We start from the raw sequence: 14,975 nt of genomic DNA, 5'->3' as shown, positions 1-14,975 counted from the left end.
ACCAATAGCGAAGCCCATAGGTGGGCTAAGCACCACACGAAGTAGAAATTATAGTTACTAGACGTAACTACAGTTCTACAACTGTGTGTGTGCCCACCTACCTGCTAGCCCAGCTGGACTGCTTCCGTGTTTTCTTGGGCTGATCCAAAGAAGGGAGAACTGACGGGGCCGTCAGATTATATCCTCTTGGAGAGGGGCGAGGCGTGCGCCAGCGCGCGGGCATGATTGGCGCGGCAACTCGTTTGATCTTCTCAGTGTCTGGCTGGCGCCAAAGGAGGGTACCAATAGCGAAGCCCATATGTGGGCACGCACACACTCGTAGAACTGTAGTAGAGATGAGCGGATGGCTCATTTTTTCATCTGCAACCGCTTCTTAAAATCTCCATCCGCCTGCTATCCGCCCGCATGAAAGATTTTTTATCAATTTTCAAAACCGAACCTGCCCGCCATCCGCAGAATAGTGTTTTGGCTATTAAAATGTTGCTTTTTTTTTTATTTGAGTGCTTCAACCGCAACGCGCCAGAATGTAATTAAAATCTTAATTTTTCGACACGTCATCCGCCAGATCCGCGGTTATCCGCGGGCTCCGCAGGTGCAACCGCAGTCCGCGCATCTCTAAACTGTAGTTACGTCTAGTAACTATAATTTCCGTCTTTTTCAAGCAATTGTGAGTTATTGGCCAAATAAGGTCATCAAACATGGTATTTCGGTAATTTAAAAAGGCAACGGTAATGATTACCGTCGGGAATTTTACCACAGTTTACCATTTTACCTTTAACCGTTACATCTCTTGTCCCCGTTACCTGTCGACGAATATTCCCCCCATGGCTCAAGAGAAACTCTCTGATCTCGCTATCTGGCCAATGCTGGGTCATCTTGACGAAAGATATCTCACGCTGTGTCCAAAAAAACAACAAGCACGCTAAACGTAGGCATGCTACGTCGACGTCATCACGTAAATTACCGCGTTGAGCCGGAGGTGAGCCGATTAAAACCCAGGTCGCTTGCAGCATCGATCAACCCAGGTTGGAATGATGTATAAACACTTTCCCACTGCCATGAGGAGGCGATTATTAGCCGGTTTAAATGGGTTTTTTGACCAGTGGGAAAGGGGTATATGAGAACTTCTTGTTCCAGTGGAGAGAAGGGCGCCACTCTGGTTTTCATGGTGAATCTGTGATCGATCGCGGAGGCCTATTTAAGGAATCACGTGCTGATCCTGGATTGGCTTCACCTGGCCTGATGAATCCATGTGCTCCCATCCTGGATTAGTCTTTTGTGCGACCAAGTGAGCCCGAATACTCTGGTTTTGAATTGGATGAGCCTGGATCAGACATTCATCCTGGATGTCTGAATCCTACTTTTGTACAATAGGCCCCAGGTTTCTCTGCGCATTCTGGCCTGTTTCGGTTTGTTGTCCAGTCCTCTTTTCCCTTGTGGTCCATCAGCCTCATGTGTTGCACCTGTTTGTCTCCCTATTTAAGTCCTGCTTTCCTCATGTTTGATAATTGGCCCTTGTGGCTGCCGGCCCGGAATAGACCCCACCGGCCCGGAACACACCAGCCATTCAAACAAACCTCCAGAACCTCCCGGTGGCCACCCCGCCCCTGTTCGGAAGTGTTCGTGGGAGGAACAAGCCGCTTCTGCGGCTTCTGCTTCTGCGATGGTCGCTCCCACTGCATGTCACTTCCTAAACAATACTCTACGCATGCGCGGCTCAAAACAAGACCGCGCACAGAGGCGGCGACTCGACATGATATGTCATCACGCGAACGCGTTCCCACATTGACTGGCATTATGACTGCCCAATCACGAGTTGGAACCATACAATTCTGATTGGTTCTAAGGATCCTCCAGTATACCTTTAAAGCTAGGGTTGGCGATTTTAGAAAACTAGCATGTAGCACGAATGTAGCATCTCCCCAAGGCTCCGCCTAGCTCCGCCCAGCTCCCACCCCACTGGAGGAGCTCCCGTTGGGAGCGGAGACGTTCGCGGCGCACACGGCGCTTCCGCGTCCAGTGCGTTCCTGGCGTAACCTGTCCTCAGCGCTTCTTTTCTTCGTTTTTCTTTATTTGCACTACGCCAAGTTATGGCGCACTCAACGGTAAGTAAACCCCCAAAACATCTTCTCCGCCATTCTGCAACAACGCTCCGTCCTTCTAAGCGCGCACTGAACCAGGGTCTCAGTGCACGCCATTGACATGTACGCGCAGGGGACAGGTCAAATGGCGAAGGGATTTGATTGGTTTAAAAAAAAGGTGTCCCGGCAAGACGAATGGTTGCTGTTTTTCTTGTTTTACTCCTGCTGTAGATAGCGGATATTTTCCAAACTATTTTAAAAACACGCTATGAATTGCTTCCCATCGGGTCATAAAGATCATTTTAACCAGTATTTAAAAAAATGTATCTCATTCAGATCGCCAACCCTAGCTTTAATATAATAAATTATAAGTAAATAATAAGTATAATAACGTAAATATAGTAAACTCTTTCTCATGTAGCTGCTTCATTGTTGTAGAATAATTTTTGATGAAATACACAGAAAATGAATTAGGAAAGATGTTTATTGAAATGTGTGACGTTACAGGATTTCAACAATTGAATCATATTATATGAATTCAGTTGAAAAACTTCAGTCGTACTTCAGTTGTTACTCAGCGGAGTCACTCTAAAAGAAAAAGATAAACAGAATTATGGAATTATTTTGTGAGCTTTTGCCATTATTTGCACAGTTCATTACTTTTCATGTGGTTAAAATGCAAATAATTGACTTCACATGCTTCACTAATAATTAAAAAAGAAGCGCTATCACTGTTTAAAAATTTTACATCTTAAATTTGTTCTGAAGATATTTTTACATTAGTATTACCTTTCCAACATCACGGCTCTTAGCTCTCAGCTTATTGACTTGGGACTCAGCAATGTCTGCTCTCTCCTGAGATTCTTCCAGTTCATGTTGGACCTTTCTGAGCTTGGACATGTGAGTGTTGGCCTGCTCCTCCTGTGAAAGGTTTTAAAGTTAGAGAGTGTTAATTATGGGGTTAATTAAGACATTTTAAGTCTAGCTGGAACACATCTACCATAAAGCTGTAGTTTACTTACAGCTTCCTCAGCTTGTCTCTTGTATGCCTTGACTTTAAGCTGCAGCTTGTCCACCAGATCCTGAAGTCTATTCACATTCTTCTTGTCCTCTTCAGTCTACAGAGATTGAATTATAAAATGGTCAGTAATGTCTGGGGATGGGGAAATCTGGGCATCCCTGCTTCTGGTGTTATCGCCGTGACCCAGCACCAGAATAGCAGTAGATAATGGATGGATAGATAGATTGTTGAATGCATTACCTGGTAGGTGAGCTCCTTCACTCTCCTCTCATATTTGCGAACTCCTTTAACAGCATCAGCTCCACGTCTCTGCTCAGCCTCAACTTCAGACTCCAATTCACGAACCTATGAAGCAACATGATATATATATATTTATATATATATATATATATATATATATATATATATGGTGTGTGTGTGTGTATTTATTTTTTGTAATGGTTTCACCGTATAGTTCTTAAAACATTTACAACTCTGTTTGACTCTTACCCTGGACTCCAGTTTCTGGAGCTGCTTCTTGCCACCCTTCATGGCGAGGTTCTCAGCCTCATCCAGACGGTGCTGCAGATCTTTGACTGTGACCTCCAGGTTCTTCTTCATCCTCTCCAGATGAGCACTGGTGTCCTGTTCCTTCTTCAGCTCCTCAGCCATCATGGCAGCCTTAAATGTTTCAAAAGTAATTTACAGTTAATTTGGATGAGAATGCCATTCCATATGAAATAATATAGCAGTGAAATTGTTGTAATCTCACATCAGTGATAGCCTTTTTGGCTTTCTCCTCAGCGTTTCTTGCTTCCTGAACAGCATCGTCCACCTCACTCTGAACCTGGACGAGGTCAGACTCCAGCTTCTTCTTGGTGTTAATAAGACTGGTGTTCTGAATGTGGGAGAAGAATGAAAATAATAATTACAAAGGATTGTAAACTTCTGGATCTGGGACAGTACTTTTTCATATTATGTCCTGAAATTCTGACATCAAACCTGAGAGTGCAGCAGTCCCACACGCTCACTGGCATCAACCAGCTCCTGCTCAGCCACTTTGCGTCCTCTCTCTGTCTGCTCCAGGGCAACTCTCAGCTCCTCGATCTCAGCCAACATCAGACCATTTCTGCGCTCCACCATTGCAACCTGCTCCTTCATGTCCTCCTGTCCTCTGACAGCATCATCAAGGTGCAGTTGGGCATCCTGATGACGGAAGAAATTAAGAACACTCATTTTCAACAGTTAGTACCATTGCAGATTTCTTATTGTAAGTGAATGATCTCAGAAAACTCACCTTGAGCTGTCCCTGGACATTCCTGAGTTGTTTCTGAGCCTCAGCAGCCTGCCTGTTGGCATGGCTCAGCTGAATCTCCATCTCATTCAGGTCTCCCTCCATCTTCTTCTTGACTCTCAGAGCATCATTCCTGCTCCTGACCTCAGAGTCAAGAGTGCTCTGCATGGAGTCGATCACCCTCTGGCTGTTTCTCTTGATCTGCTCGATCTCCTCATCCTTCTCTGCCAGCTTCCTGTCAACCTCACCTTTCACCTGGTTGAGCTCAAGCTGAACGCGAAGAATCTTGGCTTCCTCGTGCTCCAGAGTGCCCTTCAAAAAATTAAAACAAATGTATTTAAAACCTACTAAAAAAAAATTATAAACTACTACTTTTAAAGGGGCTGTATCATGCAAAATTCACTTTTTGTATGTTTTAACCTTGTTATATGGCTATGTACTCACCAAAAACACCCCCAAAGCGTTTTTTCCTTCGTGCCTGCATGTTTGAGCTTTCCTCCTTGTTGTGCTGCTCAGAGAGGCAGCCCCTCCCGCACCCGTGAAAACGCTCTGTTTTCCCACTTTCACGTCACACGGAGAAGATGGCTCCCCTGAGCCCCCCTCCCGCAGGCCCTCGGCAATCAGCGTTGCCGCTTTTTTCTAACTCTGATTACGGAGATAAACTTCAACCATTGTCTGAAAGCAACAGTCAAGCAAGAGCAAGAGTCTGAAGGGTCTGCGCTTGGTGAGTTTCTAACAGGAAAAGATGTTTTCGCGTGTATTTCCGTGTAGAGAAGCTAGAGCTAAAGAGCTAAAGCTAACCCTTAGAGACGCTAACGACGCACTGATTGGTTGAAGTACGCTGTCAGTCAAAGTCCACAGGGGGAGAGGCGGGATTTTCAGTGAAACAGAGCGTTTTCTCTTCCGGGTTTCAGAATTAGCCCCAGAAAATCTTTTATTTCACACAAAATGACTTTTCCTTTGCGCCAAAAATAAACTATTACCATGTTAGTGCCATTTCTAGGGTTTGGACTAGCTAAAAAAGCATGATACAGCCCCTTTAAGAAATATCTTTTGCTGAGTAAAATAAATTCTAAAATGTTACAAGACGTTACCTCAGCCTCTTCCAGTGCAGTCTGAATTTCAGACTTTTCGGTCTCCACAGTTTTCTTGGCCTTCTCCAACTCATGGATGCTCTTTCCAGTCTCACCAATCTGTTCTGTCAAGTCGGAGATCTCCTCTGCAGAGCAAGCACAGTCAGTTATATTTACAGGAACTTTATGTTTCACATAGTAACTTAATTGTGCGAATGACACAACATAAGTATATATAATATGTCACTGGAAAAAGAGGAACTACTACAGAAGAGAAAAAATGTTTTTATACAATAAACATACGCTGCAGGTTCTTGTTCTCTCTCTTCAAGGTCTCCAGCTGATCCAGAGCCTCTTCATAGGAGTTCTTCATCTTGAAGAGTTCAGTGCTGAGAGAGCGAGCCTCCTTTTGGGCTCCTTCCAGCTCTGCCTGCCCCTCCTCATATTTTTGTTTCCATTCTGCCAGGACCTAGATTTTTGAAGGTGATTCAAATGATCTGTGAATAATCTGTGTATGTGTTTGATCTGTTCAACCATTGTTTTGATGGCAAGATTAAGAATTTACCTTGTCAAAGTTCCTCTGCTTTTTGTCAAGGTTGGCAGCCAGAGCATTTGCTCTCTCCACATCGATCATGAGGTCCTCCACCTCTCCCTGCAGCCTCTGCTTGGTCTTCTCCAAAGAGGCACACTTGGAGTTCACAGCCTCAATGGATTCCTCAGCTTCCTGCAGGCGCTGGGCAAGCTTTTTCCTGGAAAGTAGAGTAATATTTGGGATTAAAGCCAGCAGCTATAGTGAAAGCTTGCTCAAAGAAAGAAAAGACTATTATTTACTTGGCCTCCTCCAGTTCCTCAGTGCGCTGGATAGCATCAGTCTCATATTTGGATCTCCACTGAGCCACCTCACTGTTGGCCTTGGACATTCCCCTCTGCAGCTCAGCCTTGGCCTCCTGCTCCTCCTCAACTGCTCCCTGAGCAGGTCACAGTCATGGCGGGCTGACTGAACAGCATGAGCCAGGGCGTTCTTGGCCTGTTCAACAAAAAGTTGAATGTGAGGCCCCATCCACACGACGACAAAATGCTCATAGTTCCAAAAGCGTTTACCCGTAAAGACGGAGTTGATTCAATATTTATGACCGTCCACATGACTGTTTTCAAAACGGCCGAAACGTTGCAATAACATGGCAGGCCGTTAGGTGGCGCTTCATTGACAACCGCTGGAAATACATGGCAATATCATAGCACCTCCGCCTTGTAGCCCTTTGTGATCTTTTTCATGGTCGATCCAACATTGCATGAAGCATCCTGCTGACCACTTCATGACAAAATATAAAAGGGACATTGATGTGAACTGTTCTTTCTGCGGAAATCACCCTGAAACAACTCAACATCTCTTTTGGACGTGATGACTCCAAGATCTTTTGGAAGGATTTCTGTCGCTTTGTAATTAATAATGTACACAAGGACTTTACTTTGAGGTAGGAAAATGTGTTTTTTTGTTTCTTCAGAAAACTGGAAAACGAAGGGGTGTTTTTTTTTTCGTCAATTTACTAATCCTAATATCAAAATTCTTTAATCATAAATGCAAATACAGCAGGCAGAAGCCATTTCCCCACTTCAGAAATGTAGTCTCTTGTATAAAAATGTTAAAAGACTCCGAAAACAAAAAGGCTGTAAAAACTATCAGTATCTGTGAGAAATTTAAACCGTTTGAAATAAACTGCTCGCTTATTGTGTACCCCCCGGCATAATGTTTGCCATGTACGTATATATTTACAATAATAATAAAAATATATATAAAGCATGGCGTTCTCCATGTTGGTTTGTTGTATCCGGTGGCACTGAAGGAGTGTAATATTTTGCTGTAAAAGCAGCAAAAGGCTCGCAGTCTTCAGCAGGACGTCTGGTACACTGCACAGCGCCATTGTTATTGTTGTTTACAGTGCTCTGCGCTTGCGCGTTTGTTAAGACGAAGCGCGATGACACAAGCGTATCAGGAAGTGCTCCAAAATGGGAGTAAATACGGAGACGCGGATTCAACAGTTTTCGGATCTGTTCACCCTGGGACCTGGTTTCAAAATGTTCGGTTTCAGATCCACAGAATGCTGAATTCGTGTGGATGACAGGATGAATTGATCAAATATTTTTGCGTTTTGGCCTGGATTCGTCTTCGTGCGGATGGGGCCTGAGGTTGATAACTCCATGACCCAAATATCAGTTTAGAAGCCTACTGCATGTCAGTACTTTTATGTTCTTCATATTCTCAATAATGCAACAAGGAATGGAAACTTTTCTCACCTTGACTTCCTCTTCAACGTGCCTCTTGAGCTCCTCAATCTGCTGAGTGAAGGCCTGCTTGCCTCTCGTCAGCTGAGAAACAAGGGCTTCCTTCTCCTCAATCTGGCGAGAGTACTCACCTGATAGACAACGTAGAAAGATGTTATTCATTAAGAAATACATTCCTACATTTTTAAATCTTTTGTTTGATGAATTTCTCCAACATATGACATACCATTTTCTGTCTGAAGTCTTGCCCTCTGAGCATTAATATCATTCAGCTGGCGGACATTCTCATCATTTTTGGCCTTAAGCTCACTCAGTTGGTCTTCAAGAGTTCTGCTAATTTTCTCCAAGTTGCCCTACAGCAGCATAACACGATGGATTTTGTTTATATCTTTAGATGTAATACTCATGTCTAAGATTCAGGTTTAGTTAATTTTTAATTATAAGGAGCAGACCTACCGAACACAAGCAAGCTATTTACTCACCTTTGATTTGGCTACAGCCTCCATGTTGCTGGACAGGTCATCGATCTCCATCTTGTACTCGCTCTTCTCCTTCTCCAGCTTCTGCTTGACACGCTGGAGGTTGTCGATCTGCTCTCCCAGCTCTGCCACACTGTCAGCCTGCTTCTTGCGGAGAGCTGCTGCAGTAGCTTCGTGCTGCAGGGTGGATTCTTCAAGGTCACGACGCAGCTTCTGGAACTCAGCCTCACGCTTCTTGTTCATCTCAATCTGAGCGGCGGTTGCTCCACCAGCTTCCTCAAGCCTCTCACTGATCTCCTCAAGCTCCCTGGAGAGATCAGCTCTCTGCTTCTCCACCTTAGCCCGAGCAGCCCTCTCAGCTTCAATCTCCTCCTCCAGCTCCTCAATGCGAGCCTAGAGATGATGGCAAATTCATGAAGAGGACTTCTTCAATCATTTGTGTACTGTAATTTGATTCCCATAATAATAATCAATCTTAGATGGAAATACTTATTCAGTGTGTGTCACCTGGAGTTCCTTGATCTTCTTCTGAAGCTGAGCACCAAGAGACTGTTCATCCTCAATCTTGCTGAGCAGCTGGCTCGTCTCAAAGTCCTTCCTGAATATCAACAGAACCAGAAGCTTTAATTTTGCTCACATGTTTTCAGTGCAGAACTGAACATTCAGTTATTTACTTCTTGATTTTCTCATCAGATTGCTGCTTGTCATTCTCCAGATCCATTATGGATTCCTGGGCCAACTTCAGATCTCCTTCAAGCTTCCTCTTGGCTCTCTCAAGGTCCATACGGAGCTTCTTCTCTTGCTCCAGTGAACCCTCAAGCTGTGAGGCAATGAAAAATGTGAGTAATTTATAATTTTCAAGTTTCCACAGTATTTCCAGCTTAAAAATAGTTTTCTTACATCGTCCACTTGCTGTTCCAGCTTTGTTTTGGCCTTTGTCAGAGTGTTGACTTTGTCTTCCTCTGCCTGGAGATCATCCAGTGTTTGCTGGTGGGACTCTTGGAGGGCTTTCTTCTCCTTGGTCAACTTAGCGATGGCCTCATCTTGAGATGCCATCTCCTCAGTCAGGTTTTTCACCTAAAAGCATTGTTAGAAAAACATTTTAGACACTCCATGTTTGAAAAAAACGAACCAAATAAGTCCTATTTTAGTAAATGTGAATTTAAGCGCACTTTGTTTTCAGTGGCATGTTTCTCCTTCTCCACTTTAGCCAAGGTGAGTTCCAAGTCATCAATGTCCTTCTTCAGCTCAGAGCACTCATCCTCCAACTTCCTCTTCTTGGCAGTCAGCTCAGCATTGATTTCCTCTTCATCCTCCAGTCTCTCAGAGGTCTCTTTGAGTTTGGCCTCAATCTGGATCTTGCTCTTGATCAACCCTTCACATCTTTCCTCTGCATCAGAGAGGCTCTCCACTTCCTACAGTACAAGAAATAGGTGAATTATGCGGGTGCAACAAAGTGAAAAAACAAATGAAAGAATCATTATTTTTGCTTTCATGTTAATGATAAGTGATCGGATGATTACAAGATCACACTACTGAATTTGGATATCAGCAAATTCAGGATGTGTATTTGTTTTCTCATATAGTAACACAGTTAAGAATTTTGTCTTGGTTTTATTTTAAACTTACTGCAGCCACTTGAAGCTGCAGGTCATTTTTCTCCTGCAGAAGGGAAACCATCTTCTCCTCCAGTTCCTTCTTCTTGGCCAGAGCAGCAGCAAGGTCTGATTTCATCTTGTCATAGTTTTCCTTCATCTGCTGCAGCTCCTTCTCAGTCTCAGCACTCTTCAAAAGTGGCTTGATCTTGAAGTAAAGTTTCAGCCATGGCCAGTTTTTCACATTCATGAATGAACGGACGTTGTACTGGATGCTGTAGATAGATTCTCTAAAACCAGATAGACGATATGTCATCATATATTACTTTTGCCTCCATGAAATCTGAAACGAGTAATGGGAATATTGTGTGTATTTTATAATTTCTTTACCTCCTCTCCATCATCTTGACAAATTCCTTCCTCATGACATATCCTCTGCAGAGAGCCTGAGTCATGGTCACCAGCTCAGCCAGTTTCTCATCTCTCATCTCCTCAAGAGTACCCAGCAGACCAGCTTTGAAGAACACCTATGTTTGGCAATCCAAATTAATAAGCAATCACTTTAAGTATCGCCAAATATTTCCAGACACCAAGCTGAATAATGACATACCTTTGTGTGGCCAAACTTGTACTGAGTGTGGTCCACATCAATGGAGCCCAGCAGCTTCTCTGCAGCCTTCTTGTTGTCAATGAACTGTCCCTCAGGGATGACACTGGCATTCAGGACTTTGTATCTGCAAGAGGAAATTGTGTTCATGCTGATACAGTTGCTTTCACATCATTTTCTTTTATTTGCATTGAAACTCATGTTCACCTCTGCTTGAAGTCACCATAGAGGATTCTGCTGGGGAAACCCTTTCTGCAGATTCTGATACCCTCCAGCACACCGTTACACCTCAGCTGGTGGATGACCAAGAAATTCTCCATAAGACCTGAAATTCAGAAATTAATGTCAGCCCATTTTTCTTTTGCAGAAGCATGGAATTGTTTTTGCCATGAAACTGCGGATTTACCTGGAGTCTTAGTTTCGTTGGGAATCAAGCAGCGCACAAAGTGAGGATGGGTGCTCCTCAAGTTGGTCATCAGCTTGCCCAAGTTCTCCTGTGGATTGCATCATCCATTGTTCATTATATTTTTTTCAAATTTGGTCCTACATTTTATACAAAATAAAATTGGACTGTACATACCCTGAACAGAGCAGAGACAGTCTGGAAGGAGCCACCCTTCTTCTTGCCACCCTTCTTGCCACCGCCACCGGAAGCCTCTGTTTGTGAAAAACAGAACAACACAACTTTAACATCACTGAAACATTTTTTTCCTGTGAGAAGTTGGTTGTCAAAACTTTTGTATTTCTTCAGTTTTTTTCAACAAGTTTTTAAGGATCCTTACCCTCAGCTCCAGCATGGGCGGCATACAGGAAGGCCAGCAGTTTGTTGGAAGACTTCTGGTACAGCTGAACCACTGAGTCATTCAGTGGGTCCTTGTTCTTGTCCAGCCAGCCAGTGATATTGTAGTCCACAGTACCAGCATAGTGAACCAGAGCAAAGTGAGCCTCGGCCTTGCCCTTTCCAGGCTTCGGCTTCTCAAAGGCCTTTGTCTTTCCAAGATGCTGATCATGCAGCTTGTTCTTGAAGGTGGTGTCAGAGGCCTTGGGGAACATGCACTCCTCTTCAAGGATGGAGAAGATGCCCATTGGCTGAGGAGAGTTCATGTTTCTTGGTAAAAAACATCACTTAGCAGCAACTGTAAGCAGTGAATCATTACACGGTGTGAAAACATACCTTCTCAATAAGCTCAATGCAGGCAGCCAAGTCCATACCGAAGTCAATGAACTCCCAATCAATGCCTTCTTTCTTGTACTCCTCTTGCTCCAGGACGAACATGTGGTGGTTGAAGAACTGTTGCAGTTTCTCATTGGTGAAGTTGATGCAGAGCTGCTCCAAGCTGTTGAACTGAAGTTACAGAAAAGCAATTAACTTTTTTTCAAAGATTCAAAATATAGTTTGAAAAAGTGTGTTACTTCAGTATCCTTCCGAAATTACACGTTGTAAAAATTGCAAGTTCTTACATCAAAGATCTCAAATCCAGCAATATCCAGCACTCCAATGAAGAAGCTTCTGGCCTGCTTTGTGTCCAACATCTCATTGATACGGATGACCATCCACAAGAACATTTTCTCATAGATAGACTTGCAGAGAGCTGAGACAGCATTGTTGACCTGGAAACAACAATTTATTTAGCAATACAATAATTATTTTGGACTAAACATTTTATTCATACATATTACTGTCGTTACCTGTGGGACGGTCTGACCCTTGGTCACAAACTCATTTCCGACCTTGACTCTGGGGTAGCACAGAGCCTTCAGCATATCAGCAGAGTTCAGTCCCAGGAGGTAGGCGATCTTATCTGCCACTGTATGGAAAGAGCTATTTCATCAGTTCACTGGGAGTACGGTATGTTCATACATGTCACCATAACCATTAATGAATCAAGCCTCAGTGAATTTCCTCAGACTTACCCTCAGTGCCATCAGGCTCAGCCTGCTCCTCACGCTGCTTCTGCTTGAATTTCATGTTTCCGTGATGCATCACAGCACCAGTCAGCTTGTAGATGCTGACCTTCTCATCAGCATTGAAACCCAAGATGTCAATGGCGGTCTGAAGAACAAACGAGGGTGTTGATGTTTGCAATTTTGTATAGAGCATTCAGCAGAAAGTAATTATGATAGACTTAATTGAGAATTTACATCTGTTGCAATGAACTCCTCCACGTCATTGATGCTCTTGACAGTGATTTCACCCTGACTGATCATTGGGTAGTCATAGGGGTTGGTGGTGATCAAGAGGGCCTCTGAAAGAGAAGAAACAACAAAAATGTGAACATTTTTATAGATTTAATTTCCACTCATATGATTCGTGGTTGAAGTTTCAACATACCCAGCAGCTCAGGCTTGTGGCCAGTCATCAGCTGATAGAAGATATGGTAGCTCCTCTCAGCAGACAGCTGGAAGGTGACACGAGACTTCTCCAGCAGATCTAACAGTCAAATGATGGACAGTTACATGTTTGACGCGTCATAGGATGTAGTGAAAACAAACATTTCGTAACATTTTGTTTTGAATCGTGTCTAGCATCCTTGTCACCTGTAAACTCACTTACATGTTTCAATATCTGCTGAGGCCAGTTTACCAGAGGTGCCAAAATGAATTCTGATGAATTTACCCTGAAGACATATCAAAGTTGAGTCAATGAGATTCTTCGTGTGATGCTTAAATAACTAATACTTTATTTCCCCCCAACACTTACGAAACGGGAAGAGTTGTCATTCCTCACAGTCTTGGCATTACCATAAGCCTCCAACAGAGGATTGGCTGCAACAATTTGGTCCTCAAGGGAGCCCTGCAAGATGAAGTTTTAGTAATATGAGCCAAACAAAAACAACTTTAGTCTTAAAAAGTGATCTCTCCTGATGAGAAACGTACCTGGATTTTGCCAGTTGCTGCAGGCTGCTCAGCTTTCTTCGCTCCAATTGCAGCAATTGTAGCGAAATACTGGATGACACGCTTGGTGTTGACAGTCTTTCCAGCACCGGATTCTCCGCTGGGGAAGAAGAGACACATTAGTTTCAGTCTTACGTACATTGTGACAATTTTTCACATCAAATTTTCAGCCAAACTCACGTAATCAGGACAGACTGGTTCTCACGATCTGAAATTGAAACAGGTTTAACAAAGTTTATTTTCATTATTTCTTCAATAAATGTATGTCAAAGCAACTTTCTGCAAAGTAGCAATCTACTTAAATGTATAGCTCTATGTTTTAGATTTTGAGCTTACCTGTGAGCATGAACTGATAGGCATTGTCAGAGATGGAGAAGATGTGGGGTGGAGCCTCAATCCTCTTCTTGCCTCTGTATGCTGCCACACATACAGCATCATATACAGGAAGCCACTTGTAGGGATTCACGACAACACAGAACAACCCAGAGTAGGTCTGTTGTAGAAAAGATTTTAAACAATTAATTACATCCAGAAACAACCACTTCAGTGTCAAACATGAAAAACCACAATTTTGAAATAATTAATACAAGTAATTGGTTATTAGCTGTCAGGAGAAACTCACGTAGATCATCCATGATGCATAACGCTCTTTGAGGTTATACAGCACAGAAGGCTCGTTCAGATGGGTCATCATGGCCATGTCCTCCATCTTATCGAACTTTGGAGGGTTCCTGGGATGAATATCCTCCTCTTTTACAGTGATTGACTGATTAGGAATGACACACAAAGTTCTTTGTGTCACATGACAGCACAGAATTTACATTTTGTGAGTAAATCCAGTTCATTCACCTACCTTTCCTGTATCAGTCTCAACTGTGGCTTTGCCACCCTCTCTCTTCACCAGTTTCCCCTTGAGGTACATTTCTTCAGGTTCAGCAACGAAGTATGCAGTTTTAGCATCAAACGGAGCTGTCTGAGCCTCAATCCTCTCCTTTTCTGTCTTCCGGAGGTATATGGCCGCCGGGCCATACTGCTCCATCTCCGCGTCTGTGCTCATTTTGGCACTTTATTGGGGCCTGAATGTGAGGGAGGGAAAGAAATCACATATGAATCCTTAATTTTTCTAATATCTAAGTTCATCTTTCTAAATTGTCTCATTTTTGTTTCATCGATATTACCTCAGCCTATGCAGAAACAGAAATTCTTTCTGGTGTACCTCAGGATTCTACAAATAAAGTACAAGTTGATCATGTAAATACCGTCATTTTATTTCATCAAAGACTATGAGTATGTATTCACACGAAATGATGAAAATATTCATGTTAAAAAGAGTAATCCGTAAAAACTTAACAAAATCATTGCGAATTGTGAAATGGTATGACAGAAACACAGCATACGAACAGTTTGAAGTACTCACCTGACTGAGATGCCCGTCAGTTTAGAGCAGAGGCCTCCAGCTGCTGGTATTTTATACTGAACAGCTCTGCCTCCTCAGCAAATGAACCTTACTCTGTTTGGTCAGTCTTTGGCACCTCATCGCTCGATACTGATATGGTTAGGTATACATTTATAGTCATGTTGCATTGTGTGCATATATCGCTGCCAGTTTAAAAAAGTCTGATAAAAGCTCAAAATTTGTTTTGATTAGGTTTTGTAGATTTTTCTTAA

The 14,975-nt window shown here is 43.1% G+C and overlaps 1 protein-coding gene across 1 annotated transcript; it reads right to left on the bottom strand.

Annotated features, from left to right (window-relative positions):
* Nucleotides 1-2,651: 2,651 nt before the first annotated feature.
* Nucleotides 2,652-14,364, bottom strand: LOC115387659 (myosin heavy chain, fast skeletal muscle-like). The gene is given in 40 exon segments (XM_030090472.1): nucleotides 2,652-2,669; nucleotides 2,871-3,002; nucleotides 3,104-3,199; nucleotides 3,343-3,447; nucleotides 3,592-3,762; nucleotides 3,854-3,979; nucleotides 4,084-4,287; nucleotides 4,379-4,687; nucleotides 5,470-5,594; nucleotides 5,752-5,917; nucleotides 6,014-6,197; nucleotides 6,280-6,409; nucleotides 6,412-6,475; nucleotides 7,744-7,862; nucleotides 7,958-8,084; nucleotides 8,214-8,603; nucleotides 8,718-8,808; nucleotides 8,885-9,030; nucleotides 9,111-9,287; nucleotides 9,383-9,625; nucleotides 9,840-10,095; nucleotides 10,196-10,332; nucleotides 10,416-10,539; nucleotides 10,620-10,737; nucleotides 10,819-10,906; nucleotides 10,993-11,069; nucleotides 11,195-11,501; nucleotides 11,587-11,757; nucleotides 11,874-12,023; nucleotides 12,102-12,220; nucleotides 12,327-12,465; nucleotides 12,555-12,658; nucleotides 12,745-12,843; nucleotides 12,967-13,030; nucleotides 13,114-13,206; nucleotides 13,290-13,407; nucleotides 13,488-13,515; nucleotides 13,644-13,800; nucleotides 13,930-14,073; nucleotides 14,161-14,364. Coding segments are annotated over 40 exon segments (5,820 nt in total).
* Between the last annotated feature and the right edge of the window lie 611 nt (nucleotides 14,365-14,975).

The sequence above is a fragment of the Salarias fasciatus genome, chromosome 4, assembly GCF_902148845.1.
Source record: "Salarias fasciatus chromosome 4, fSalaFa1.1, whole genome shotgun sequence".
In the NCBI taxonomy this organism is placed as follows: domain Eukaryota; kingdom Metazoa; phylum Chordata; class Actinopteri; order Blenniiformes; family Blenniidae; genus Salarias; species Salarias fasciatus.
This window is presented reverse-complemented; position numbering and strand designations above follow the sequence as displayed.